Source organism: Lutra lutra, chromosome 13, assembly GCF_902655055.1.
Source record: "Lutra lutra chromosome 13, mLutLut1.2, whole genome shotgun sequence".
Lineage (NCBI taxonomy): Eukaryota > Metazoa > Chordata > Mammalia > Carnivora > Mustelidae > Lutra > Lutra lutra.
Genome location: NC_062290.1, coordinates 70,506,049 through 70,530,503, shown reverse-complemented (window position 1 = coordinate 70,530,503; position 24,455 = coordinate 70,506,049). Strand labels below are relative to the sequence as shown.

The window sequence follows — 24,455 nt, the reverse complement described above, 5'->3', positions numbered from 1 at the left end:
AATAAATAAAATCTTTAAAAATAAATAAATAAAAAAAAATAAAAATACCATTGAGGCCATGCTAGCTCTAGAAATTTAAGGCTGAAATATTTGGTCTTAATCATTTATCGGGGATCATAGCTCACAAAGAGAACGTGACTTTCATCTACACTCCTTGGGACACCCCATCCAGACCAGCTGCCCCTCTTATAAGCTTTCCAACACTGTGCATCCTCCTTCATAACTGTTTGCTATTCCCTTTGTGACTATGTGATGAGTATATTTCTCCTGCCAATAGACGGTGAGCTCACTCTGGGGTAGGGTCACATATATCTTGGTTCACCATCAAAGTTCCCAGTGTCCAGCACTGAGCCGGACCCATAGCTGGTGCTCCCTAAAAATCAGCTGTATGAAGGAGTGAATGAATTTTTCTCCCTACACACAGACACACAGACACACACACACACACACACAGATACACACACACACACACACACACACACACAGTTGGTCTTCTAGCACTTACATTGTTGTAAAGATCATTGAGTGGGCAGATGATTGACACAGAGACCAGTGTAAACTCTCCTGTTTGTTTTTCAGGCAGATTACAGCAGAAACATGATGCTTGCCAGCGAGAAGGGGGAGAAGTTCAAAATGGTAAACGGAGCAGTCTCTGCACAGGGCTCCGTGAGGGCTTGACAAACTACACAGAGCCAAAATAAATTTTTGAAAAGTATCCTCCAGCAGAAGAGTATTGACCGTGTGCTTTCAAGAATTTCCCTAGCCATCAAGAAGAAAAACTTTAAGGTCTGGAACTTCGGGAGGACGAAGGCAATCAGGGAATCCAGTCCACACCCCCACAGCTTCGTGGAGCTGGGCGAACAGTGGGACCGCAGAAAGAAAGGAGAAGAAAAGTACTGGTGTTCTATGGAAATGAAGGCAGAGCCGCTCTAAGAACTGCTTTGGTCCAGGCAGACCGTACATGTTTTAAAGGATCAAAGTTCCTGCGGGGAAAGTGAGGACGAAATGTCTGGGTCCTGAGAACTGGCAGTTTCCTTTTTTCCACTTCTTACCATTGTAAATATAGGTAAGGCTGAGGCCATCTGAAGTCAAGAGCAGAGCCAACCATCCAGGTTAATCCTGATGCTTTTGAGCCACAGGGGACGTGCTCCTTCCCACCATGGGGTTACAGTGGAAGAGCCAAGGTGCGGGTGAGTGAATGACTGACCCAAGGTCACTTGTGCGGTCGCGGAGCCCAGACCGGAGGCCAAGCCTTCTCACCGCATGGTCCCTCCCAGCTTGCATCCCTGCGCGCCCGGCTCTGTGACTACATGAGACGGAACATCAAGCCACCACCCCTCCTCAGCTGGAATGGGGACAAAGCTGACTGGCTTGGTTTCCAGGTCAGCCGTTTTAGCACCAAGCTTTAGCTCATCTATGGTCTATTCTCTCTCCATGGGTTGAGGCATCTACAAATGGTGCCAATTTGGAAAACAAGCCGGGAGTCTCTTTGGTACCACCTTTTCTTAACTGTTCACTGGTTTCAGGCCACCTGAATGGGTCCTGTCCCAGGGGTCTTGAATACCAGACCAGAGCGCTTTGGCTGGTCCTGGAGCTCTTTGATGGCAGAAACCACTTTTTATTTCTCTGTGGAGCCCCAGTGCCAAGGCTACCGTCTGGCTTACAAAATGGGAGGCTGTCCGAAAAAAAAAAAAAAAAAAGGAAAAATGTGCAGAGTCTGAAATCGAAGCCAGAAAGAACCGTGGTGGAACCCTTGGCCAAAAGCCGGCAAAGGGACCTAACCCGGCAGGCCTCAGTATCCTCCCCCCACAAAAGAACACATACCAATGGCCCCCCAGAAGGGCAGAACGAGACAGCGCTGTGTGCAGAGCACCAAGCCGGGGAAATGCTCCGTCAATCACAGCCCTACCTCTGAGTGGAGGCGAGGAAAGGATGAAGTCAGTCAAATGCTACGTTGGTTCTTTTCTAGGAGACTAGGGAGAAATAATGAAGGGGAACAACAGATGCAACTGCCCAGCCTCTGAGTGGTCAGACTCTCCTCGGCTGTTTATTGTCACAGCTTCGAGTCCTGTGTGAGAGCCCGGCCTCATCCCAGACTTCTGCTTCATCTCCCAGTGAAGTCATAAAGATGGGCTTACTCTCTGTCTATTGACACAGAGAGCCTGTGAGTCACAAATTCAACAGGATGACTTTGCTGCAGTGTGATTGACTGGAAAATTTTCCCTCATCTGAACTTTTTTTTTTTTTTTTTTTAAGCAAATGGATAGGCTTATTTTTGCAACATGGAGTGCGGCCCTTTATTTATTTGACATTGGTCTCTGTGACATTCCAGCCGGCTCAGGGAGGGCTCGCACGCTCCTGATTTGCCTTGTGAAGTGACATACATTTTCCTTCCTCCCTCTCCTTCTCCTTTCCTGCTGACTATTCTATCTAAAGCAAACAGTCCCAGCACGATAGTCAGATTGCACTTGAATTTGGTGTTTACTTGACATTTCCACACCGGCCATGCCGGACTGTTCCGTCATTCCAGAACACGGGCTCGGCCAGCAGGCATTGTGCTGGACTTGGGCTTAGCCCTGAGTGACAACAGGATCCTGAAACAGCAAGATGCCACCTTAAGAGGCGCCGATGCTGCCCGTCTTTATTCTTAACCTGAAGGAGCACTTGCTGCCGTGAGGAAGAAACAGAGGCTCTCCAAGCTTCCCGGGAAACGTCCCCCTTCCCCACACAGGACCAACTGGCCTTGCTGATACCACTCTTCCTCCCTTTAAATCTGACTCCCGTGCTGCCACAGCATTCAGTCTGTAATGAATCTCATCTAGTCCCGGAGCTAAATCTCCTGGCACTGGGCGCAGATGACTAATTTGATTAGCTGAATCTCCAGTTCCTCCATTTCCTCCTGTGTACTGGAGCTAATAACACCAACCTCGTGGCACGATGGTGGCTATGACCTCTGCAAAGTACCTGGGGGCAGGTGGAGGCTCTTCGAAGATGCCCTGAAAATGCTCTTTCTCATCCCTCCCCCGAGGTGCATGCTTCTGGCTTCAGAAGGGAAGGGGCTCTGGGAAGGGCAGGTTATGGGGTTCCTCTGTCCAAGCAATCCGATGCAGGGAACACTTGGACTTGGCTGGGAGTTGGGACAAGGATGGTATGGTTGCAGCTCTGCCAGCATGTCACTCCCTAGGCCTCTGGTTCCATCTGTGTACAGTGGACGCCTCCAACGACATTCTAACACGTTGAACAATTTGCCCAACTTCAGAGTCTGAAGGAAGCAACTTACTGCCAAAAGAGGCTGACCAGCCCCAAAGCTGATATACGTCAGCACCAGTGTTTAAAAGGAGTAGCAAAGGGTGCCTCGGTGGGTGGCTCAGTTGGTTAAGCTACTGCCTTAGGCTCAGGTCGTGATCCCGAATTCCTGGATGGAGTCCTGTATCAGGCTCCCAGCTCAGCAGGGAGTCTGCTTCTCCCTCTGACCGTCTCCCATCTCATGCTCTCTCTTTCTTTGTCTCAAATAAATAAATAAATCTTTTTAAAAAAAGTATAAGGTATATTTATACATTAACATGAATAGATATCTATGGTATATTGCTAAGTGAAAATCAAAGCAAATTTACAAAGCTGTGTGCAGATGATAACCCATGTTGGAAAAATAAATGTCAGTATTTTTCTATAGGCATAAAAATTCTGAAAATGTATATGCCAAACTGTTAATCACAGCCTAAGCTGGATTGGTAGGATGTGGATTTTTTTTTTTTACTTGAAATATACATTTATTGATTTTTTTAAATAGCAAGTATTAATTTTTGAAATCAGAAAAAAAAATCTAACTTAAAAAAGTAAAATAATAAGAGGCACCTGGCTAGCTCAGTCAGTGGAGTATGCAACTCCTGATCTTGGGGTCATGAGTTCCAGCCCAAATAGGGCCTAGAGCTTCCTTAAAAAAAAAAAAAAAAAGGTAAAATAATAAAAGGAGTAAGGGATTTTTGGTTTAACTATGGTGTACCAAACGTGTTTTCCAATGCTCCCTCCAAAACCCCATTTAAAATATAGTAAAATAATAGAAAAGGTAAAATCAACCAGGACAGAGGGTGGGTACTGGGAAGCAAATGGACAAATGACCACAAATATAGATCACAGAAAGTAGAAAATAAAGCAGACTGATTTCAAGGTATAGGACCATTGGAAGGCTCAGGAAGGAGAGACCCCCAAGTTACTCAGAAAGTAAAGTGCGTATGAGAATGAAAACAGAACTATTGCTTTGGGGGAAAAAAAAAAGAGTAATGGTTTGAAAGTCTGTATAAGCAGCAGTTGGAATAGCTATCCACCCTGCCTCCCAGCCAGCCAGCCACCCACCCACCCACCCATCCATTTATCCTAACAGTTAGGCCCTAAGATTCCTCCCTAATCCCATGTTGCTGGTTAACTGCTTTTCCCCCAAACTGTGGGCAGAAAATTAGAGCTTTAGTCTCTGGAGAACGTGATGTATGAATGATGGATCCAGGGAAGCCCCACACAGCTGAGGACAGGAACAAGCAAGGATGACTAAGGGGAAGGCTACATACAGAGTCGTGATGCCATAGGCCTCCCTCCCCGTGTGGGCTCTGGGAACACTGACTGTTGCCCTTCCTTAGCTGCATGACCCTGGGCTAGTCACCTAACCACTCTACACTGCACTAAAATTGCAAAATGGGGTTCACTTATTTTTTTGGAGGGTTCACTTATTAAACAAATATGTATGGAGCACCTCTGATGCCTTTTAGAACTGTGCTATGCTCTGAAATTAGAGTAAGTCAGGCTGGGTCCTCACCCCCTACTAGAGCACTCAAACTAGAGCACCAGGGCATCAGCAACGTCACAGGGGTGAAGTGAAGGGGACAGAACTTACTGTATACACAGGTCTTGGCTTAGTACTGGCTACGGGGTCTCACAGCTGTGATGTTATTAATTTGAAAATCACTACTCCCTCTGAATCCTGAAGGGAGAACACAGAAGATCCTTCTAGGACTCTTCAAGAAAGACCAGGTTAGAATTTTGCCAATATTATCAGCCAGTACATAATTCTTCAATTACGAACTTGACCTTGGAACTCTCCTCTGGCCAGCTAAGCTCTTGCACGGCCTATCAAGGGTCAAGGGTCGCTGCCTTCCTAGATTTGATGCAAAGAAGACCTCTGTAAGTTGTGACATGAACCCACGCAGATACATGACCCGACTTAATGGCGGCATCTTTGTGATACTCCTTCGTTGTTGCATCCGCAATGATGCTGGGATATTTGGCAAGGGGGATAAGATTCTGTGAAAAAGCATTTTTGTCTTCATTTTCTTTTTGTCTTCATTTTTAGCTAATCTCTATGCCTAAGGTGGGGCTCAAACTTAGGATCCCAAGGTCAAGAGTCCCGAACTCCACTGACTGAGCCAGCCAGGTGCCCCAGCATATTAGTTTTCAAAGCAAAGTACTACATCACACACACACACACACACACACACACACACACCCTACCCCACCCCTCCCGTGTTGGGTATTGCAAAACCCATTTTCAAGTTTATCAGACTGGGAGGACTGTGTCAGGTTTCACGGCCAGAGGGGAGAAACAAACATTCAGGGTAGCTTTCATAACCAAATTCTCAGCTTCGTAAGGCAGGTATATTCACAGCCCCATGACACAGACCAGGAAAGTAGAGTGTAGCTGGGTGACATCACTTGTCCAAGGTCGTGCAACCAGTAAGAGGCAGTAAGAGGACTGGAATTCAAATTCTTGGGTGGCAGCCCCAACCATCTCCCCCAGAGTAGCTGCACTCGCTACTTTCAATGCAAGCCCTTCCTTCCTCTCCCATAACCCCGTGAATTCTGCCAAGACACCCCGCTACACTGGGTTATAGCAAGAAGGCACAGAGAATTCAACTCAGATACAGAAGGACACTGTAATCTGCATCCAGATAGCCCAAAGATACTGGCCAGTCCTTTAAAAGAATTCTGCCCAACGATCTATTTGAATGGAAAACTGAGTTTGCTGAATGAAACAGAGAACATTGAAATTCAACAGTTCAGTGTTTCCCATAAACACTTGGCTCTGAGACTTTTGTTGGGTAAATGTGGCAACCAGAAAAATTCATCAGTTAACTGACAACATAGACTGAATGCAGTCTGAATAGATTACCTTCTTGAATCTCTATTAAAATACTGGGAATTCCTCTCGGGTTAGGTAACTATTCTAGGGTTTCCTCTTTCAAAAAGCTTCTGGTCATCCCTTGATATAAGCATGTGTCTAGATTTGAGCTATCGACTTTGAAAAATGCATCGAGCACAATGAGATATTTAGTGCTGCCAGAAATTAATTTTGGCCTTTTTAAATTTTTTTAATACATTGGCACTGGCCATCCTCCTACACTATCCCCACCAGCCAGGCAGTACGTTAACATTGATTAACAAACACAATGTTTGTGAAAAAGAGTCAACCGCAGGGTAATCAAATGCATTGTTATTTTTTTTTTTAAATAATTTCCTTGGCTCAAAGTACATAATGTCAAATTGGCAAAAATAACCTATCCTCTTGTCCGGCCCACAAACTGAGAAGAAAATTAAACACAGAATTGTTTGTTTCTTGTTTGCATTTCTCAGGGTGTGAAGCATTCATTTTTGAACGCTCAAAATCCCTACACTTTCCATAATGCAAAATTTTTACCTCCATTCTGATTTAAACCAGGGAACCATGTTTTTTTTGCGGAGAAATAACACTGTCCCATGCTAAGAGTCTGAAGTACTAATGCCTTTAAATTAAGAAAATATAACCTGAGAATATGCTTTAGTTCTCTCAATGCTAATTCTCTCCAGGGAAGAGTTTAATAAGCCAGGGAAATTTGGTCAACCAAGTCAAGGAGAAAATTCCGGCAATAGGTTTTTTTCCTGCTGATTTGCCTTGTTCTCTAGTTCTCTTACTTTTAGGTGCTATTTGTATTTTCAAATACGTATACTATCAGAAGATTCTTCTGGTGGCCTTAAAAACAATCACGGTTGATGAAGAATGTAAAGTTAGACCCTAATTTTTTTTTAGGGCTAGAGAAATATTACCACTATGTATCTTGCTCTTAAAAGATGCACTAAACAGAAACCACCTAAAAAGAGGGGTTTTGTATCTTAACATCTCAGAACAAGATGAGGACACTGAAAACCTCTATTTAGCCCGCTGCTGCCAGTTCAAACAGCTTTAAGATAATCCCATTAACTTTAGAATTTCTTTTTGAATAGCTTAAAGAGGGTAGAGCTTAAAATTTGGGGGCTAAAAATGTAACTTAAGTGATCAAACCTAAAGGTTCACGAGAGAGATTTTAAATTTCTGAGAATTTTCAAATGTCTGTGACTCATTTTCTGCTCTAAAAACTTCAATACCCAATGTTTGGGTTTTGAAAGGCAATGGATTTGGCTACAGAAAAGAGTTGACTCTTTCTCCATTTGGTTTTAGTTTGGCTTTTGGTTATTTTTGTTTGTGTTTTCTAGTTTGTTTTATTACAATGCCTTGGCCAGGGTTGTTCTCTCCCTGCTTGTCTGTTTTGTGAGGTCAGAGTTATTATGAAGGACTTTATTTTCTGTCTCCTTCATAGCACTTTTCAAAGGAAGAAAAGAAGTGGGTGGAGGGGAGAGAGGGATTGGAAAACAGCAAACCAAGCCAGTGAACCCTGCACCAGAGAGAAACGTTACTGACAAGATAGGAAAGAGCAGGGTTTCCAGATGAATCACTTCATACCAAGGCAGCTTTGCTCCTTTCATTCTGGAATGTGTCCTCACTGGGCATTTGTCCTAAAGATGCCATGGTGGAAAAGGAGCCACGAACAAGTCACCAGACCACGGGAGTCCACTAGGTAAACGGCAGAGCAGAGTCACCACCCAGCTTTATTGGAAGAGGACTCCCCTAGATGGGGACTGAGGGACCAAGGGACAATTAGAAGGGGCTCCACAATTTGAGGATGATGAAGGCCCCCAGGGGAGAAGAGGCAATGAGATAGAAAAAGAGCCAATGGAGAAAAACACATCGTGTGTTCAGACTTGAGAGAACATCCAGTTAAAGTTTAGGGAAGGTGGGGTCAGTCTCTAGAGATGAGTCTGCAAAGTTTGTTGAGGGCGCTAGTACGAAGAGTGTGGTACACCAGGCTAAGAAGGGATTTGTGATAAAAATGGATTAGATCTATCAGGGAAGTTTCAGTGGGATTATGGGGGAAGCAGTGGAGAAAAAGGAGGAGGAGGACAACGGTTTGGGGAAGCCACAGTGATAATTAAAAGCCATAAATGAGGAGAGCTTGAACCAAGGTGCCCAATGTTGTCAAAGGTAGCAGAGTCATTTAGGAATGGAAATGGTTGAGCTCTGGAGATGCCTAAATGCCCAGACCAAAGGAAATGAGGGAGGAGTTGAGGAGAATCTAGGTTTCTAGTTTGGGAAGCTGGGAAAGGGTGATCAAACAATGGCGGGGTGGGGTGGGGGCGATTTAGGATAAGACTTTGGGTGGATTGAAGCTCCTGACAAAAAAGGATTCATGAGCCTCCAAAGGAGAGCTGAAAGGAAAGGCCAACTTCCTGCTGAAGTACATTATTCATTCATTCAACAAACACAGAGCATTACTATGTACCAGGCAGGCACTATACTAGGATGTGGGGATATGGCAGTGAACAAGACAATAGCTCCTGACCTTAGGAAGCCTACGGTGCCCTGGAGAATTCTGGTGACAGGAATACCCATCATGCACTGAGCACCAGGGCCTACGTTAAATACTTTACCTGGATAATTCCACTTATAATCCTTATCACTTTAAGAAGTAGGTACTGTAACTATCCCCATAAAATAGCGTCAAATAACCTGAAAAGCTAAAAGTAACACAACTGGAACACAAGCCGAGGCAACTCCGTGCTAAAGCCCACTTTCTTTTCTTTTTTTTTTTTTAAAGATTTTATTTATTTGACAGACGGAGATCACAAGTAGGCAGAGAGGCAGGCAGAGAGAGAGGAGGAAGCAGGCTCCCCGCTGAGCAGAGAGCCCGATGTGGGGCTCGATCCCAGGACCCTGGGATCATGACCTGAGCTGAAGGCAGAGGCTTTAACCCACTGAGCCACCCAGGCGCCCCTAAAGCCCACTTTCTTAACATCTCCCATGTAACCCAGGTGCAAGGAGAGGCTGGACTTTCCAAGGAATGAAAGTGGGGGCTGAGAAAAGCTTTGCCACCTTCTGAAAAAACAAAACAACAACAATAAACCAGCCATTCCTGAGTCCTGCGCCAGTTCTCCAGATACCCCAGGCCAGGGTGCAGCCAGGCTCCCTGGGGAGTTCTATTTGTCCAAATCTGGTGCTCAGTCCTGGGTGCAGGGGTCCTTCACTGGAAGCATGTTGAGCCTCTTTTCAACCTCTCACACCCCTCCAAGTCTCCATGCCAATCCCCTAACACTGACAGCTTCCATCACTTCTTCCGCCAACAAATGCAGTTTGTGCTTGGAAAAAAAAAAAATCTATTCTATAACTCCATGGACATTAATAATTAACATCCATACCACAAAACTTGTAATATCAGTTTGCTGAAATAGTCACCAGTAAGTATGTAATTCTTCTTTAAAGGGTGTCTTCTATTATTATTATTTTAGAGTGCAATTTAGTCATCAAAGGTTTACTCAGCCTCATGTTTATAAATTATACAGGGCAGGGATTTAACTCTTCTGGACCTACCTGTTCTGAAAGAGGGAGGGTCATAACCCTGTTGTCACACCAGGCACCTGCCTTGAAAAGGAGATGATTTGTAAACTTGAAGTTCCTTACCACTTCTAGAAATCCAGGGTAAATATAGAGATTTCATTTTATGATGCAATCAGAGAAATAACCAGATAGTTGCCTGCCACAAAGAGGCATTGGCTTTATTTAGTCCTCCTGAAGGCTGTTTGGAAACGACAAGTTCATCTTTTTATTAATCTTGTCTTTTTTTTTTTTTTAAAGATTTATTACTTCACAGAGAGAGACACAGCGAGAGAGGGAGCACAAGCAGAAGGAGTGGGAGAGGGAGAAGAAAGGCTTCCTGCTGAGCGGGGTGACAGACGCTGGGCTTGATCCCAGCATCCTGGGATCACGACCTGTGCTGAAGGCAGATGCTTAACGACTGAGCCACCCAGGTGCCCCCAGAATCTTGTCTTGATTGTATGACATGAGAATAATGTCTTTCTGATTCATCTGTGTAATACTATTTTTTTTAAGATTTTATTCATTTATTTGACAGAGATCACAAGTAGGCAGAGAGGCAGGCTGGGGGGGGGGGGGAGTAGGCCCCCCGCTGAGCAGAGAGCCCAGAGAGCCCCATGCGGGCTCCATCCCAGGATCCTGGCATCATGACCTGAGCTGAAGGCAGAGGCTTTAACCCACTGAGCCACCCAGGCGCCCTTGTAATACTGTTTTTTCATTGGGGTGGTTACTTTTGTTGAAAGGGAAGGGTTACTGCTTTAGATAAATAAGAGCAAAACAGAAAAAACAAAAACAAACAAACAAAAAAACCCTCATGCAGTGGCTACAAACTCCAAGTCCTGATTTACGTCGTTTACATGCCTAGGGAAATGGCTACCAATCAAGTTCATTGGGGTTTAGGAACCTAGGCCTTGATGTAAAAGTGTATAACGTTTTCATGCAATCCTCAAGTTCTAGCATCCCAAGAAATTTTTGCCATCACAATGAAAGGAGTGGGGGGAGGGGTAGCAGGTGTTTTCCTTTCTTGCCTTCTCCGTTTGAAAAGGGCAAAGTTTTCAGAGTTAAAGTAACTGGGCTGCTCCTATGGAGTGAGGCCGAACCCTCCAGCCCGAGGGAGGGTCGGGTTTTCCCTGCTAAAGCAGCGCACACACCCCCCTCCCCGCAGGCCCTGGCCAAAGGATGGAAGTCATATTCAAAGGCGTCCAACTCTCTGGACCTAGAGGGATTCCTGTCGTTGGCAGAGGGGGCACAGTGGATTCACTCGGGATGAGATGCATTCCAAGAATGCTGCTGTGGTCGGCAAGAAGTGGAAAGCTAGGGGATAACAAATACTCTGAGGAAACCTAATAGGTACCAGAATCGCAGAACTCAAGTAACAGGTGACAACGACTTAAAGTAGGACGCAACAACTAGAGAGCTCTGTGAGAGTAAGCGAACACTCCGCCCCGTGTTGGGGCTTCGACCCTTTTCCTCCTCCCCTTGTCTTTCCTGGGATCGACAGCGTTCACTGGAGAGGAGGCTCCGTGGAGAGGGCGGGTGGAGCCCGGCACTGCGCGCCTCAATCCAAACCAAACACTTCGCAAGCCTACGTTTAGCAAGCGATACCGAACACCACACTCACGTTCGGGGGGGAAAAAAAAAGTCAGTTTGCAGAGATGAGGGCGAAAACATTTCCCGGCTGGAAAATTACTGATCGCAAACTAAGGGGACTGTGGGGGTGGGGAGGCAAAGTTATAAGCCTGAAATAACGATCACCATTTCCTCTTCTCTTCCCGGTGGGCAGGCACGGCTGCCGCGAGCTCGTTGTGCCCTTTTCGGGAACCGGGGTACCCCCGCACCGCTCCACTTCCTGGCACGCGGCCACTTTCCAGCTAAGTGCCTCTCGGTGGGCTTGACCGCTCGGAACCTGAGCCAAGGGAGAGAACTCCCCGTCCGACCTTTACCTCCCCGTTTCACCTCTTTATGATTCAGTTTGCCCATCCATAAAGTGGAAAGGAGGGTGCGGGCTTGCGCCCTTGAGATTCTCGGGTTGAAAGGTGTCTGCGCCTCACGACCCCTATGCCTTCTCCACCCCACAATCAGTCTTAAGTCCTTTCACTCACTTTCTGGCTCCCTGAAATATCCAAACCATAACTCCGCTTCCCGCTCCAACCTCTTTGCACCCTTTCAGGCCTTTTCTGGCTCTCAGTTCCGTCACAGTGCTGGGTACCCACCTTTCCTTGCCTCCCACCCCCATCCCACCCGGCCGGAGAACCCACGAAAAACCCCGCGAAGCCAAGCCAAGAGCCCGCACTGGCACTCGGGGGACCAGCGCCGGTCTGCTGCGTGCGCAGGAAAAGGACGGAAAGCTGAGTGAGTCACGCGGATAATCGCGCTTTTCTCTAGCGCGCAGAGTGCGCCGCGAGCACGGACCCGAGCGGGGGTGGGGGAGCGGAACCGACCCCTCAACCCCTACCAGACTCCTCCGCCACGGGCTTCGAACCCCCGGAGCGGACCACCGCGACGCAGACTGCCCCGGTCGCAGAGCGACCGGACGTGCGCCCAGTACGCACCGCCCCGCACCGGGACAGCCGCCGCCGCCGCCGCCGGGGCCGCCACCGCCGGCGTCAGCGCGGCTCCTGCTCGCCAGCTGCGGGGCTGGCGTCAGGGCTCGGCCGGGCCCCGCCCGCGCCCCTCCCTCCCCCCCGCCCCCACGTGCGCCGAGTTTGTTTATTTAGCTGCCATGGCAACGCGCGGAGGGGCCGTAGGAGGGAGGGGAGAAGAAAGGGAGGGGGCGGGGCCTGGCGGCGGGCCGCGGCGTACAGCGGGTAGGAGGCGGGGGTAGGGCGGGAGCCGAGAAGTTAAGTAAGGAGCGCGCGGCGGCCGCCGGCAGTTCCCCGGCCCGAGACAGCGAGCGCGGCTGTGGGCGCGCGGGGAGCAGAGGCGGTGGCGGGCGGCGGCGGCACTGGGAGCCGCCAAGTGCCCCTCCCCGCCCCTCCGGCCCCCCACCCACCCACCCGCCCGCGGCCAGCGCCCATGGCCCCGCGCGCCCGGCGCAGCCCCCCGGACTCCGCACCCCGCGCCGCCGCCCAGTCCGCAGATCCGCGCCGCTGCGGCCAGTCTCACCTGGCGGCGCCGCCCGCCCGTCAACCCGGCCACAGCCCCAGCGCCCACGGCGACAGCCGCGGCGACCGCGACAGTGGTGGAGGACGCTGCTGAGGCGAAGAGAGCTCAGCTCGGCCACCGGACCTACTTACCGCCTTGCGGATCGTCTGTTTTTACGAGTTTACAACTTTCAAGAACTTTCATATACAAAGGAACTTTTCTTAAGGCGTCTCCTGTTTATATTCAACCCAAAGAAGGATTTCGGGCAATTTTGGGGTTTTGGTTTTGGCTCCGTTTCTAAGCCTTTTCTTTTTTCCTCCTAACTTTGGGGTTTGGGTACCCCCACTGCTTTGAACTCCCGAGGACCTCCTGGGCCCCCACATTAATGAGGTAGGTGCAGCGTGGGGCGCGGGGTAGAGGGTGGTGAAGGCCGGTGGGACGCACCCGAGCGGCGGTCGAGAGTGGCCCCCCTCACTCCGGCCTCTGCCCCGCCCGGCCCGCAGGCAGCCACCTGGCGAGTCTGACATGGCTGTCAGCGACGCACTGCTCCCGTCCTTCTCCACGTTCGCGTCCGGCCCCGCGGGAAGGGAGAAGACACTGCGTCCAGCAGGTGCCCCGAATAACGTGAGTACTGTCCGGAGAGGTTGGCAGCGTCCAGTGGCCTTATGTGGGTGGGGTAGGGACGGGCGGAGCCCAGGGGTCCTCGAGACCCACCCGGCGGAGGGGCCACCGCACCGGCCCCGAAGTCGTTTTACGATGGTTTCCGTGTCCTTGGCTGGGTTGTATATGCGTGTGGTCCGGACGCTGGGGAGCCGCCGGGGGCGCACACCCGGTCCGCACACGTCTTGTAACTCTCAGGCTGCTGGGCTGGCGCGGGGGCCACCGGACGGGAGGTGAATGGGTCCCTGGACACTGGCTGGGCCCGAGTGAGCTTGGCGCGTAGGCGTACGCGTGGTGAGGGCGCATAGGGAGATCCTCGGTGTCCCAATTCCAAGGGTGGCTGGAGCGTCCCCGGGATCTGGCTGGGGAAGCACCGGAGCTGCCCAGCCGCGGCGCTTGCTCTCACGCAATCGGGCAGACACAGTATTCTGAAAACCGACGCACCGCCTCTCTCCGGCCCGGGATTGGGCCGAGATCGCAGCACTGGCACCTGGAGTCTGCCGGCGCTTCGTGTCTTTCTGGTCCCGGTGCCTGGGCGGTATAGGCGCGGGCAGGGTCACCAGTATGTGGTATGGCAGCAGGGGACCAGTACTGACGGTTTCTCTCCTCCGTCCTGTACCCGCAGCGCTGGCGGGAGGAGCTCTCTCACATGAAGCGACTTCCCCCCGTCCTTCCCGGCCGCCCCTACGACCTGGCGGCGGCGACGGTGGCCACCGACCTGGAAAGCGGCGGAGTCGGCGCGGCGTGTGGCGGCACCAATCCTGCTCTCCTACCCCGGAGGGAGACGGAGGAGTTCAATGATCTCTTGGACCTGGACTTTATCCTCTCCAATTCGCTGTCCCATCCGGAGTCAGTGGCCGCCACCGTGTCCTCGTCGGCGTCAGCGTCGTCATCGTCCTCCCCATCGAGCAGCGGTCCTGCCAGCGCGCCCTCCACCTGCAGCTTCAGTTATCCGATCCGGCCCGGAGGGGACCCGGGCGTGGCGCCGGGCAGCACTGGCGGCGGCGGTCTCCTCTATGGCCGGGAGTCTGTGCCTCCTCCCACAGCTCCCTTCAACCTGGCGGACATCAACGACGTGAGCCCCTCGGGCGGCTTCGTAGCTGAGCTGCTTCGGCCCGAATTGGACCCAGTGTACATCCCGCCGCAGCAGCCGCAGCCGCCAGGTGGCGGGCTGATGGGCAAGTTTGTGTTGAAGGCGTCGCTGAGTGCAGGCCCTGGCAGCGACTACGGCAGCCCGTCGGTCATCAGTGTTAGCAAAGGCAGCCCGGATGGCAGCCACCCCGTCGTGGTGGCGCCCTACAGCGGCGGGCCTCCGCGCATGTGCCCCAAAATAAAGCAGGAGGCAGTCTCGTCGTGCACGGTTGGTCGGCCCCTAGAGGCCCACTTGGGCACTGGACCCCCTCTCAGTAATGGCCACCGACCACCAGCACACGACTTCCCCTTGGGGCGGCAGCTCCCCAACAGGACTACCCCGACCCTGGGTGCGGAGGAACTGCTGAGCAGCAGGGACTGTCATCCTGCCCTATCGCTACCCCCGGGCTTTCATCCCCACCCGGGACCCAACTACCCACCCTTCTTGCCAGACCAGATGCAGCCACAGGTCCCACCGCTCCATTACCAAGGTCAGTCCTGGGGATTCATAGCTCGGGCTGGGGAGCCTTGCCTGTGCCAGCCCTCCGGGGAGCAGGGGATGATGCTGACCCCACCTTCTTCACCCTTAGAGCTCATGCCTCCTGGTTCCTGCATGCCGGAGGAGCCGAAACCAAAGAGGGGGAGAAGATCTTGGCCCCGGAAAAGGACCGCCACTCACACATGTGATTACGCAGGCTGCGGTAAAACCTACACGAAGAGTTCTCATCTCAAGGCACACCTGCGAACCCACACAGGTAGGAGAACAGAAACTGCGGGGGGCGGGGGGTTGGTCTGCAGCCCCATTGGTTAACTGTGGACATTCTCAGGGCCTCCCTTGGAGAAGTGGGGCAGTCTATCTCCTCCATCTCTTGGATCAGAGGCGAGAACAGCAAACCAAACCGGCGCCTCCTTTTTTGCCCAAGAGCCTTTTGCTTAATGGATGGTATCAGTGCTTGAATATGCAGTTCTATTAGGCTTCTGAAAGGCAGGGAGATTCCAGGCTGCTTGTGGGTCTCTCCTTGTTTGAGCAAAGCATTGGCCTTGTAATCAAGAAACTATTACACTTTGGGGGCGCCTGGCTGGCGCAACTCTTGATCTCCAGGTTGTGGGTTCCTACCCCAAGTTAGGTGTAGAGATACTTAAAATCTTACAAGAGACTAACACGTTGCAGTGCAAAAGTATGTTAGGTCTTGTTACTAGTTTTTTTTTTTTTTTTTTAAAGATTTTATTTATTTATTTGACAGAGAAAGATCACAAGTAGGCAGAGAGGCAGGCAGAGAGAGGAGGAAGCAGGCTTCTTGCTGAGCAGAGAGCCCGATACGGGGCTGGATCCCAGGACCCTGAGATCATGACCTGAGCCGAAGGCAGAGGCTTTAACCCACTGAGCCACCCAGGCGCCCCTTGTTACTAGTTTTTAATTTTTAGGCAGTTTTCACTGGTTGGTCCCAAATTTCATACTGCTTTTTATTTTTAGTTGTAGCCTTGGTAAGTAGGTTTTACTTGAATTTCAAGAATTAAGCGGTTGTGATGGTTAAGATTGTGGTTTAAGATGGTCACTTGCAGAGAATTTTTCATGTCGTTTAAGTATAGGTACATAAGGTCATTTTAGGGGTAGGACTGAGGAAAATAATAGAAATGCTGATGCAGAAAAACTAGTTGCTGGTGGCGTTTTCGACCCCAGTTGTAGTGGGATACAAGATGTGAGTGAGTGGTTTGGGTGGGGGAGAGAGACTAACTAGCGGACAGATTTTATCTACCACGATGATATTTGGGCTTAAGAGAATGAAAATGTTAGCAATATAGAAGTGTAGGTCTGTTCCCTAACAAACACAGAAACAAAAAAACCCCAAAGAATATTTAGGTTTAATATTTCAATTTATGATACGAAATTGAGTGTGGCCTTGAATTGGTCTAAAAACTTCTCTGGCTGCTTTCAGAGTAGGATGTTTGCGGCGAGTTGGTTTGCCATTCAGGCTCCAGTTTGGTCATTTCTGTGTTAGGTATGGATGGCTTCACCGGGTTTCTTTTCCTCTGCCAGGTGAGAAACCCTACCACTGTGACTGGGACGGCTGTGGGTGGAAATTTGCCCGCTCTGATGAACTGACCAGGCACTATCGCAAACACACCGGGCACCGCCCATTCCAGTGCCAGAAGTGCGACCGGGCCTTCTCCAGGTCGGACCACCTAGCCTTACACATGAAGAGGCACTTTTAAATCCCCAAACAGTGGATATGACCCACACTGCCAGAAGAGAGAATTCAGTATTTTTTTTTTTTAATCTTTCACACTGTCTCCCCCCTCCCAACTCCGGGGAGGGGGGGAGGGGAGAATCCCAGCTGGAAAGCACTACAATCATGGTCAAGTTCCCAACAAGCCAACTTGTGAATGGATAATCAGGAGACACAAGGAAACCAGAAGACAAATCAAAGAACAGATATGGGGTCTGTGACTGGATCTTCTATCATTCCATTGCTAAAGCCAACTTGAATATTCCTGGACTTACAAAAACACCAAGGGGGTGACTGGAAGGTGTGGATATCAGGGTATAAATTAGATCCATGAGTTGTGGGGGAGGGAAGACCAGAATTCCCTTGAATTGTGTTCGAAGCAGTATAAGCATAAAGATCACCTTGTATTCTCTTTGCCTTCTAAAAAGCCATTATTATGATATTTAGAAGAAGAGGAAGAAATTCAGGTACAGAAAATGTGTTTTTAATAACTTAAACGATGGTGCTTGGTGAGTCTTGGTTCTAAAGGTACCAAATGAGGAAGCCAAAGTTCTCAAACTGCTGCATACTTTGACAAGGAAAATCTATTTTTGTCTTCCGATCTACATTTATGACCTAAGTCAGGTAAATATGCCTGGTTTACTTCTTTAACATTTTTATGCAGACAGTCTGTTATGCACTGTGGTTTCAGATGTGCAATAATTTGTACAATGGTTTATTCCCAAGTATGCCTTAAGCAGAACAAATGTTTTTTTTTCTATATAGTTCCTTGCCTTAATAAATATGTAATATAAATTTAAGCAAACTTCTATTTTGTATATTTGTAAACTACAAAGTAAAAAATGAACATTTTGTGGAGTTTGTATTTTGCATACTCAAGGTGAGAATTAAGTTTTAAATAAACCTATAATATTTTATCTGAATATTGCTTTTGTTCTGTTTCTCCTCTGGAAAAAGCATGTCCTAGAAATTTCAGTTTAAACACAGGCGGGCATGGGAAAGGCACACTGAAAGGCCAAACTTCATCTCAAGAGATTAAAGGTAAAGGAGGATGTTTTTAAGGCTAGTTTTACTGTGCAAACTATTGAAGTTGTGAGGCTGGAACCTATTGGAGATCATAGAAGTAAACTTGACCTGGTTCAGGTTGCTCTTTGTGTAAAAAGTACATGAAAGCAATTTCCTTACCTAAACATGAATTTCCAGGTAGACACCACCCTGTCATTCTTCAGTATGCTCAATTTTTAATAGGAAAGTATATAGGAAAGTATTCATAAAATACATTCCAGTTTCATATTTTAAAAGATCCTTATGGTTTCTCTTTAAAATTAAATGAAAATATAAAAACCTTTTAGGGGCCCTGCCTTGCACTCAGAACAATTTGAGGAACAAAAGAAATTTCCCACTGCAGAGAACCCTAAGAACATAGTTCCACAGTGCCCTCCTGAGGATTAAAGGATTCATTTATGCTTCATGTGTGTTACAGATAGAGTAGTTAAGAGTCCTCAAGAGGTTAGAACCAAATTTTCTGGCAGAATGTTTTAAAATTTCATCTATCTTCTCTGCAAACTCAGCGGACTGAAATGCATTAATTAGAAAGTACTCTGTCACAAACTTATGGCATAAAGTTTAAGCACATCTTTAAGTGGTGTTTTTGTAAGCTGGTTGCATATTTCTGAAGTTAACTCGGCTTTAAAACTGCACAGACCCTTTCTTGAGAGTGAGTACACAAGAGTTTGACTTTTGTTTGTGGAGGTTACAAAATGGAAGAAGCATTTGTGACCCTTGTTGGCACTTGATAAATTTGTTATGGTGATGCGGGTGACCAACATCGTTAAGCAAACAAGCTGACACCTTCTTTAGGCTGCTTATTAACTATCCATTATACATTGTGTCCAAAGTGTGGGTGCATCTTAAAAATAGAAAACAAATTCTTAAGAGCCTTACAGTGGATCAACATGAAGTATTTTCCTTGGCTTTCAAGAGTCCAGCATGACTGGAAAAACACGGCATGTGTCTTAGCTTAAAAGAAAACAGGTGCATCGATAGGATGGAATTTTATGTGGCCAAGAACATATTCAAAGCATATTTAATGACACGGAAAAATGCTCATGGTATGTTAAGTGGAAAAAGCAGGACCTAGGAGTATAAACCGTATGATTCCTAATTGTATAACTTAGTGTATGTGCATTGAAGGAGAGAGGGAAGCATCAGAAACATCTTAAGAGGAAGGACTGGAAGGAAATAGCAAATACTAACACTGTCTTTCTCCATTTTAGATTTTCTACAGTTTCCTGTAGTTTCTGCAGTTTCTAACATGGGAAAACTTTTTAAGAATGCAGGTGCAAATATTTAGGCTTGATTTTTAAAAGCAGTTAAAGGCATTTAAGCAAGAAGCCTGGAACGTATTTCTCTGTTACATTGTGGTGGTTGCTCTAATTCACCTTTCTCTTAACACACACACTTCTGGCACATGGTTGTGTATGAAAAGTGTTTACTGAATGGCTGATAACCATCTTCATGTTTGCTAAGTGCTTATTACCTCAAATAGGAGAAACATCCCCAAATACCACAACATATTAATTAAAATGTTTCTGATGTCACTGGGAAACATCACTTGGCGTTGACGTTTTCTAGCCTGAAAAAGCAAGCTTCAGTATCCAGATTTTCCAAAAATGGCGCAGGACAAAACTATTTAACGTGCACACACACACACACACAAAAACAAAACTATTTACTCTCGTACCTATCAGTTCTGAGTGCCGAGATGTCCTGTCATTACCACATTACAGAGCCGTTTATACTGTATAATAAAGAGCACCTAACAATTGAGATGCTTACTTATTACATTTTCTTATGACATTTAATTTTATATGTCCTAGATTTTAACTTGTGCGCGCGCGCACACACACACACAAAAGATGAACAATGGTGTTTCCAACACATCAACATATCTTTTCAGTCTATCTCTTTCTTGTCCAGCGAAATGTCTTTTCCGGCAAAATACGCTTCCTGAAAACCTGCTTAACTCCCTATCATCCATTCTGTTTCAGTTTGTTAGAACAAGAACCTTCACCATCTCAAGTAGGTTGGTCAAAGGGAATAATTTTTTTTTCCATTTAAAGACTGTTCCATTTTTAGAAACATGAAACATTTCATATTTGGAGATTAACAATTTTTACATGTAATTTCTTTACATGGGAGAAAGCCCAGGTGAGGCACTCCTTTTGCCATGGAAGCAGGTCCACAGGAAAAATATTAAAAGATAAGCAGGGAAGGTACCTGTTTGATTTTGATATATGGGAGTATCTAAATTCAGCAGCCACCTGTTCTATTGTATGCTCCGGCTTCTGAGGCCCCATTCAATACACCATCACACATACCTAAGTGAATTTGTAGTCCATATTCTAGTTTCTGCCCCCCCTTCCTCCTCTCTTAAACACATAGACACCAACCTTTTCAGTTTATGTATTCCATTCTTCTCTCATTTTACTTATTATATACTTTATGTATTCCATTTCTTCATATTAGTGCCTTCTAGAGGCTAGTGTATAGTGACATGTTTTTTGTTTTTTGTTTTAATATTTTACTTACTTGTCAGAGAACACAAGCAGGGAGAGCGGCAAAGGGAGAGGGAGAAGCAGGCTCCCGGCTGAGCAGGGAGCCCGATGTGGGACTCGATCCCAGTCCTGGGATCATGACCTGAGCCGAAGGCAGAGGCTTAACTGACTAAGCCACCGAGGCGCCCATCGTGACATGTTTTTATAGCGCTAAACTGAATCTATGGTTCCTAAAGTTTGTTTATGAAACCATCATTCGCTGTTCACATGCAGTCATTCAATCATATTTCATATAAAACTACCAAGAGCTCTCTACCTGATGAATGCTGTGGAATGTATCACGGAATGTTCTACCTGTGAAAATGCAAAGGAACTACTGTTAGAATCAGAATGCTCTACGAAAATAAAACCTTTTTTTTTTTTTTCATATTAAGTGAAACTAAAACGAAAGTTGGAAACCAACACCCTTTGGAAGCCTTTACCTTAGAACAAAAAAGTAAATCTTGAGTAAATTTCTTACCATCTCCTGAAAAACAAATATTCTTAAACCCTGAGGAAGGTACCTAGAGCTTCAATGCCCTGGTTGTGGTCAAAACAGGGAGGAAACCAACGGCTGCCATATTAGCATAAACACAGAAACTCTTTCGGGCTAACATCTAGAAGGCTCCCAGAGCCAGTTAGCTTAGCTGGGCAGGAGGAGGGTGCCTAGGGTAGGAGCGTCAATCAGACTGCTTCTCTGGCATCACGTACATGGGGAGTCCACCTTTTTTAATTGTTTTCCACGATACCATTGATGTAACACTTTCGAATCGCTTTGGTCTTCTCTGGCACCCTAGACAACTCAGCATGTTGCCACCTGCCCTCCTGAAAGTCCTCCACTTGTTCTTAAAGGAAAAGGAGGAAATAAATACAAACACAACTTCACAACCGCGGAAAGTAACTTCACATTTCCGGAATCCTTTTGACATCTGACTGCACCTAGCACAGCATTTTTCACTCATACTGCACAATAATTATAATGATCTCCTAAAGTGGGAGGACCATTTGTCATCCTTTTATGTTTCATGTCCATCGTATGTGATCCTCTAAACAGAGCAAAAGACGAGAATAGCTCTTTATGTAGACATAGGTAGGTAGGTAGAGAGACCGATTGATGGATGGGCCCTCAGGTGGAGGTTTGGCAATGATCTGAAGTCAGTGAGGGCAAGCAGTCAAACCTGTCCAGCCCAGGGGGCGTTGAGTAGGATTCTAAAACCCATGTCACCTATGCTGTTTCGATTTGTACTCACTGGCACTGAATCAGCAGGTTACTGAATGGTGGCTGAACCCCTGAGACACTCAGATGCTGTATCTGCATACCCACTTAGAAGCTAAAAGAGGAAAAAAAAAAAAACCCCAACTAAAATTGGTAGAGAAAACTTTACAGAGATACTGAAGGAACTCTAGATACACTCGCTGAAAGCTAGGGAGGTAAATGAATCTGTGTCAGCCACAGGCAGAGTCCCTTAGACACGACAGATGGAAGGGACTGTTTCAGGAAGCATGTGTCCTGTCTGATCAGGTCACTTTTCGTTGGTATATAGTAACCCCTTCCTTCTGCATACCCCGGTGACACCTCTGAAGCCTGTACACTCTCCTTTACCTCAGTAGATCCTCACAACAGAGGAGGGGTGGGAGTTCCCTCTCCCACCTCCATTTTATGAAAGGGGAAACTGAGGTTCCCTTTACAAGTTAGTGTTTGATTTTTGTTTCTCATTCTTGTTGACATACTCAAAGCATTTTTCTCCTGATACTTCCGTCCTCAGTCTGCTGGGCAGGTAAGGTTACATAAAAATGTATATACCCCAATTTAGAAGGATTTGCCGATATCCAGGTTCTTCCAATAAATCCTCTAAAAAGTAAAAAAAACCCAGACATTCTGTCTCCCAACCAATGTACTATTTCGAGGTAGTCTGACAGGGAAGCCCGAGTTTCCCACAGATGTTTCTTAAGCTGGTCTCTACACCAAGAGCAAAATCTATTGAGTTGGAGGTGGATGAAAAAGTTCCTGTTTTGATCCCCAGTCCTGGCCTAGCACATGGCTCTCCTGTTCAAACAGATCTGGCCACCCCTTCCCCTACTCCTTAATGTCCCATGGTCCCCAGTTCCTGATAAAGTGGATAAAGATTTAACATGGTCAGCCTTCCAACTGTGGCCACTACCAAGTGTCCAGTATTTTCTTCTTAAATATCCAATCACTCCTTAATTGTACCAACTGTGCTAAACTACTCTTGACCCCCAATGCAGATGTGGGTCTTTGCTTGCTGATGTGGGTCTCTAATGCTTCTGGAAAAACCCATAGTCCCCTGACAAGCTCCTATTTAACCTTCTTTTATTAAAAATCTTCATTTCAATCGATCTAGATCTTTCATTAAACTCTTATCCTCACATATTACAAAGTTTTATGGGTCTGGCTCCTCCAACAGAAATGAGTTCCTGGAGGGCACTGGAAGCTTCCCTTATTTGCCCTTGAATACCCAGAATTACTGGATTTAATTGAAAAAAAAAATTAATCGGTTATGGAATAGTTAGCCCCCGGTCCTGGCATCTCTCTTCAGATGACTCCTTCTTGCCAGGTGAATTTCTGCTTTGATTCTGGAAAGAATTTTGTTCATTTAGGGGTTTTTGTGATTTGGGGGAGGCAGATGGGTGTCAGGAGACCCACAGGAAACAAGGGATCACTGGACATGGCCTTCAGGAAGCCAGAATTTGGAAGCAGTTCCCAAAAAGGCAATGTTTTATCCTTACCCTTGGAGGTCTACTGTGCCTCTCTTCAAGAACAAAATTGTAAGTGTCCTCTATACCTATGACAATGAAGTATTCTTTTTTTTTTTTTAATCACACTTTAAAAGCTTAACAAAGGGATGCCTGGGTGCCTCAGTAGGTTAAGCATCTGCCTTGGTCTCATGATCCCAGGCTCCTGGGATGAATCCCACAATGGCTCCTTGCTCAGCGGGGAGTCTGCTTCTTCCTCTGCCTGCCACTCCCCCTGCCTGTTCCCTACCCCTCGTCCCCCAACCTTGCACTCTCTCTGGCAAATGAATAAAATCCTTAAAAATAAATATAAAGAAAGAAAGAAAGAAAGAAAGAAAGAAAGAGAAAGAAAGAAAGAAAGACAGGCTTAACAAAGACACTTTACAGGATCCTGGGTGAGCCCGTCCATCCTAATAAGGGAGGGTCAACCGCCGGTGGCTGTGAAACCACTACCCACCTGGTTTGCTGCTCTTTAAGCTTGAACTCTCCTTCCTGCTTGCATGACAGCAGTTTTCTGACTTTTGAACATGTCTAAGTAAACTGAATCTAGAAAATCCTGCAGGAAGTTGTCAAAGTGCCTCCTCTCAGCCTCACAGAGGAATGGGGAACGGATTGCAAACCCTAAAGCTAGAAACTAACATAGATTTTGAAATAAATAAATATATAAATAAAATTCCATGGACTTTCTGAGCTGGAAAGTGTCTTTAAGACCATTCCACTCCAGAAGAAAATGGAGGACCATCTAAAAAAGCTAGGCTTGCCCAAGGTCACATCAAGTTCAGATCAGAACACCAACCACTAATGACCTCATTTGGGGTCAACAGGCCAGCAGCTGAAGGCTGTATCCTGAGGACCCAAGGGAAGCTTAGAGGGGCATAAAGAATTTTTAAAACACCATGCAAAAAGGATGGTTTTAAAAGGAAAGTTCTGGAGCTTGCTTTGGCAGTCCATATACTAGAATTGGAACAACACAGGGAAGATTAGCAGGGCCCCCTTGTGCGAGGAGGACATGCAAATTCTTGAAATGTTCCATATAATAAGGGGGGGGGGAGACAGGAAGAAAGGAAAAATAACCCAGAGGGAATAAAAAACATTCTCAATTCAGTGTCACATTGTGAGCTGAGGTCCGAAAAAGTATTTGATTGCTCTCTCTAGTACTTCTAAAGTACTGTCAGCCAGCTGAGTCAGGTACTATAATACTAACCCCTGTTTCCTTCTACAGAGGAACATAGGAGCCATTCCACAGAAGTGTTAATATATACTTCTGGCTTTGTTCTGCTTCTTTCTCTTCTCCTG

At 47.0% G+C, this 24,455-nt stretch overlaps 1 protein-coding gene and 1 non-coding gene across 3 annotated transcripts; both read left to right on the top strand.

The window, feature by feature from the left end:
* Positions 1-12,558: 12,558 nt before the first annotated feature.
* Positions 12,559-17,732, top strand: KLF4 (KLF transcription factor 4). Of its 2 annotated transcripts, XM_047700718.1 has the most exons (5): positions 12,599-13,180; positions 13,294-13,414; positions 14,076-15,072; positions 15,172-15,336; positions 16,620-17,732. In XM_047700718.1, exons 1-5 carry the CDS (start codon positions 13,176-13,178, stop codon positions 16,793-16,795), a joined length of 1,464 nt encoding a protein of 487 aa, XP_047556674.1. In that variant the 5' UTR covers positions 12,599-13,175; the 3' UTR covers positions 16,796-17,732. The 2 variants fall into 2 exon arrangements, with proteins under 2 accessions (XP_047556673.1, XP_047556674.1); XM_047700717.1 differs by having other exon boundaries at positions 12,559-13,180; positions 14,076-15,336.
* Positions 17,733-24,089: 6,357 nt separating this feature from the next.
* Positions 24,090-24,198, top strand: LOC125084154 (U6 spliceosomal RNA). The gene has a single exon (XR_007122511.1). It is a non-coding gene; the product is annotated as a U6 spliceosomal RNA (small nuclear RNA).
* The last annotated feature ends 257 nt before the right edge of the window (positions 24,199-24,455 follow it).

Coding starts and splice junctions, on each gene's coding strand:
- KLF4 (XM_047700717.1), top strand. Junction 13,415..14,075: donor CAGCAGGTGCCCCGAATAAC/GTGAGTACTGTC, acceptor CTGTACCCGCAG/CGCTGGCGGGAGGAGCTCTC. Junction 15,337..16,619: donor ACACCTGCGAACCCACACAG/GTAGGAGAACAG, acceptor TTCCTCTGCCAG/GTGAGAAACCCTACCACTGT.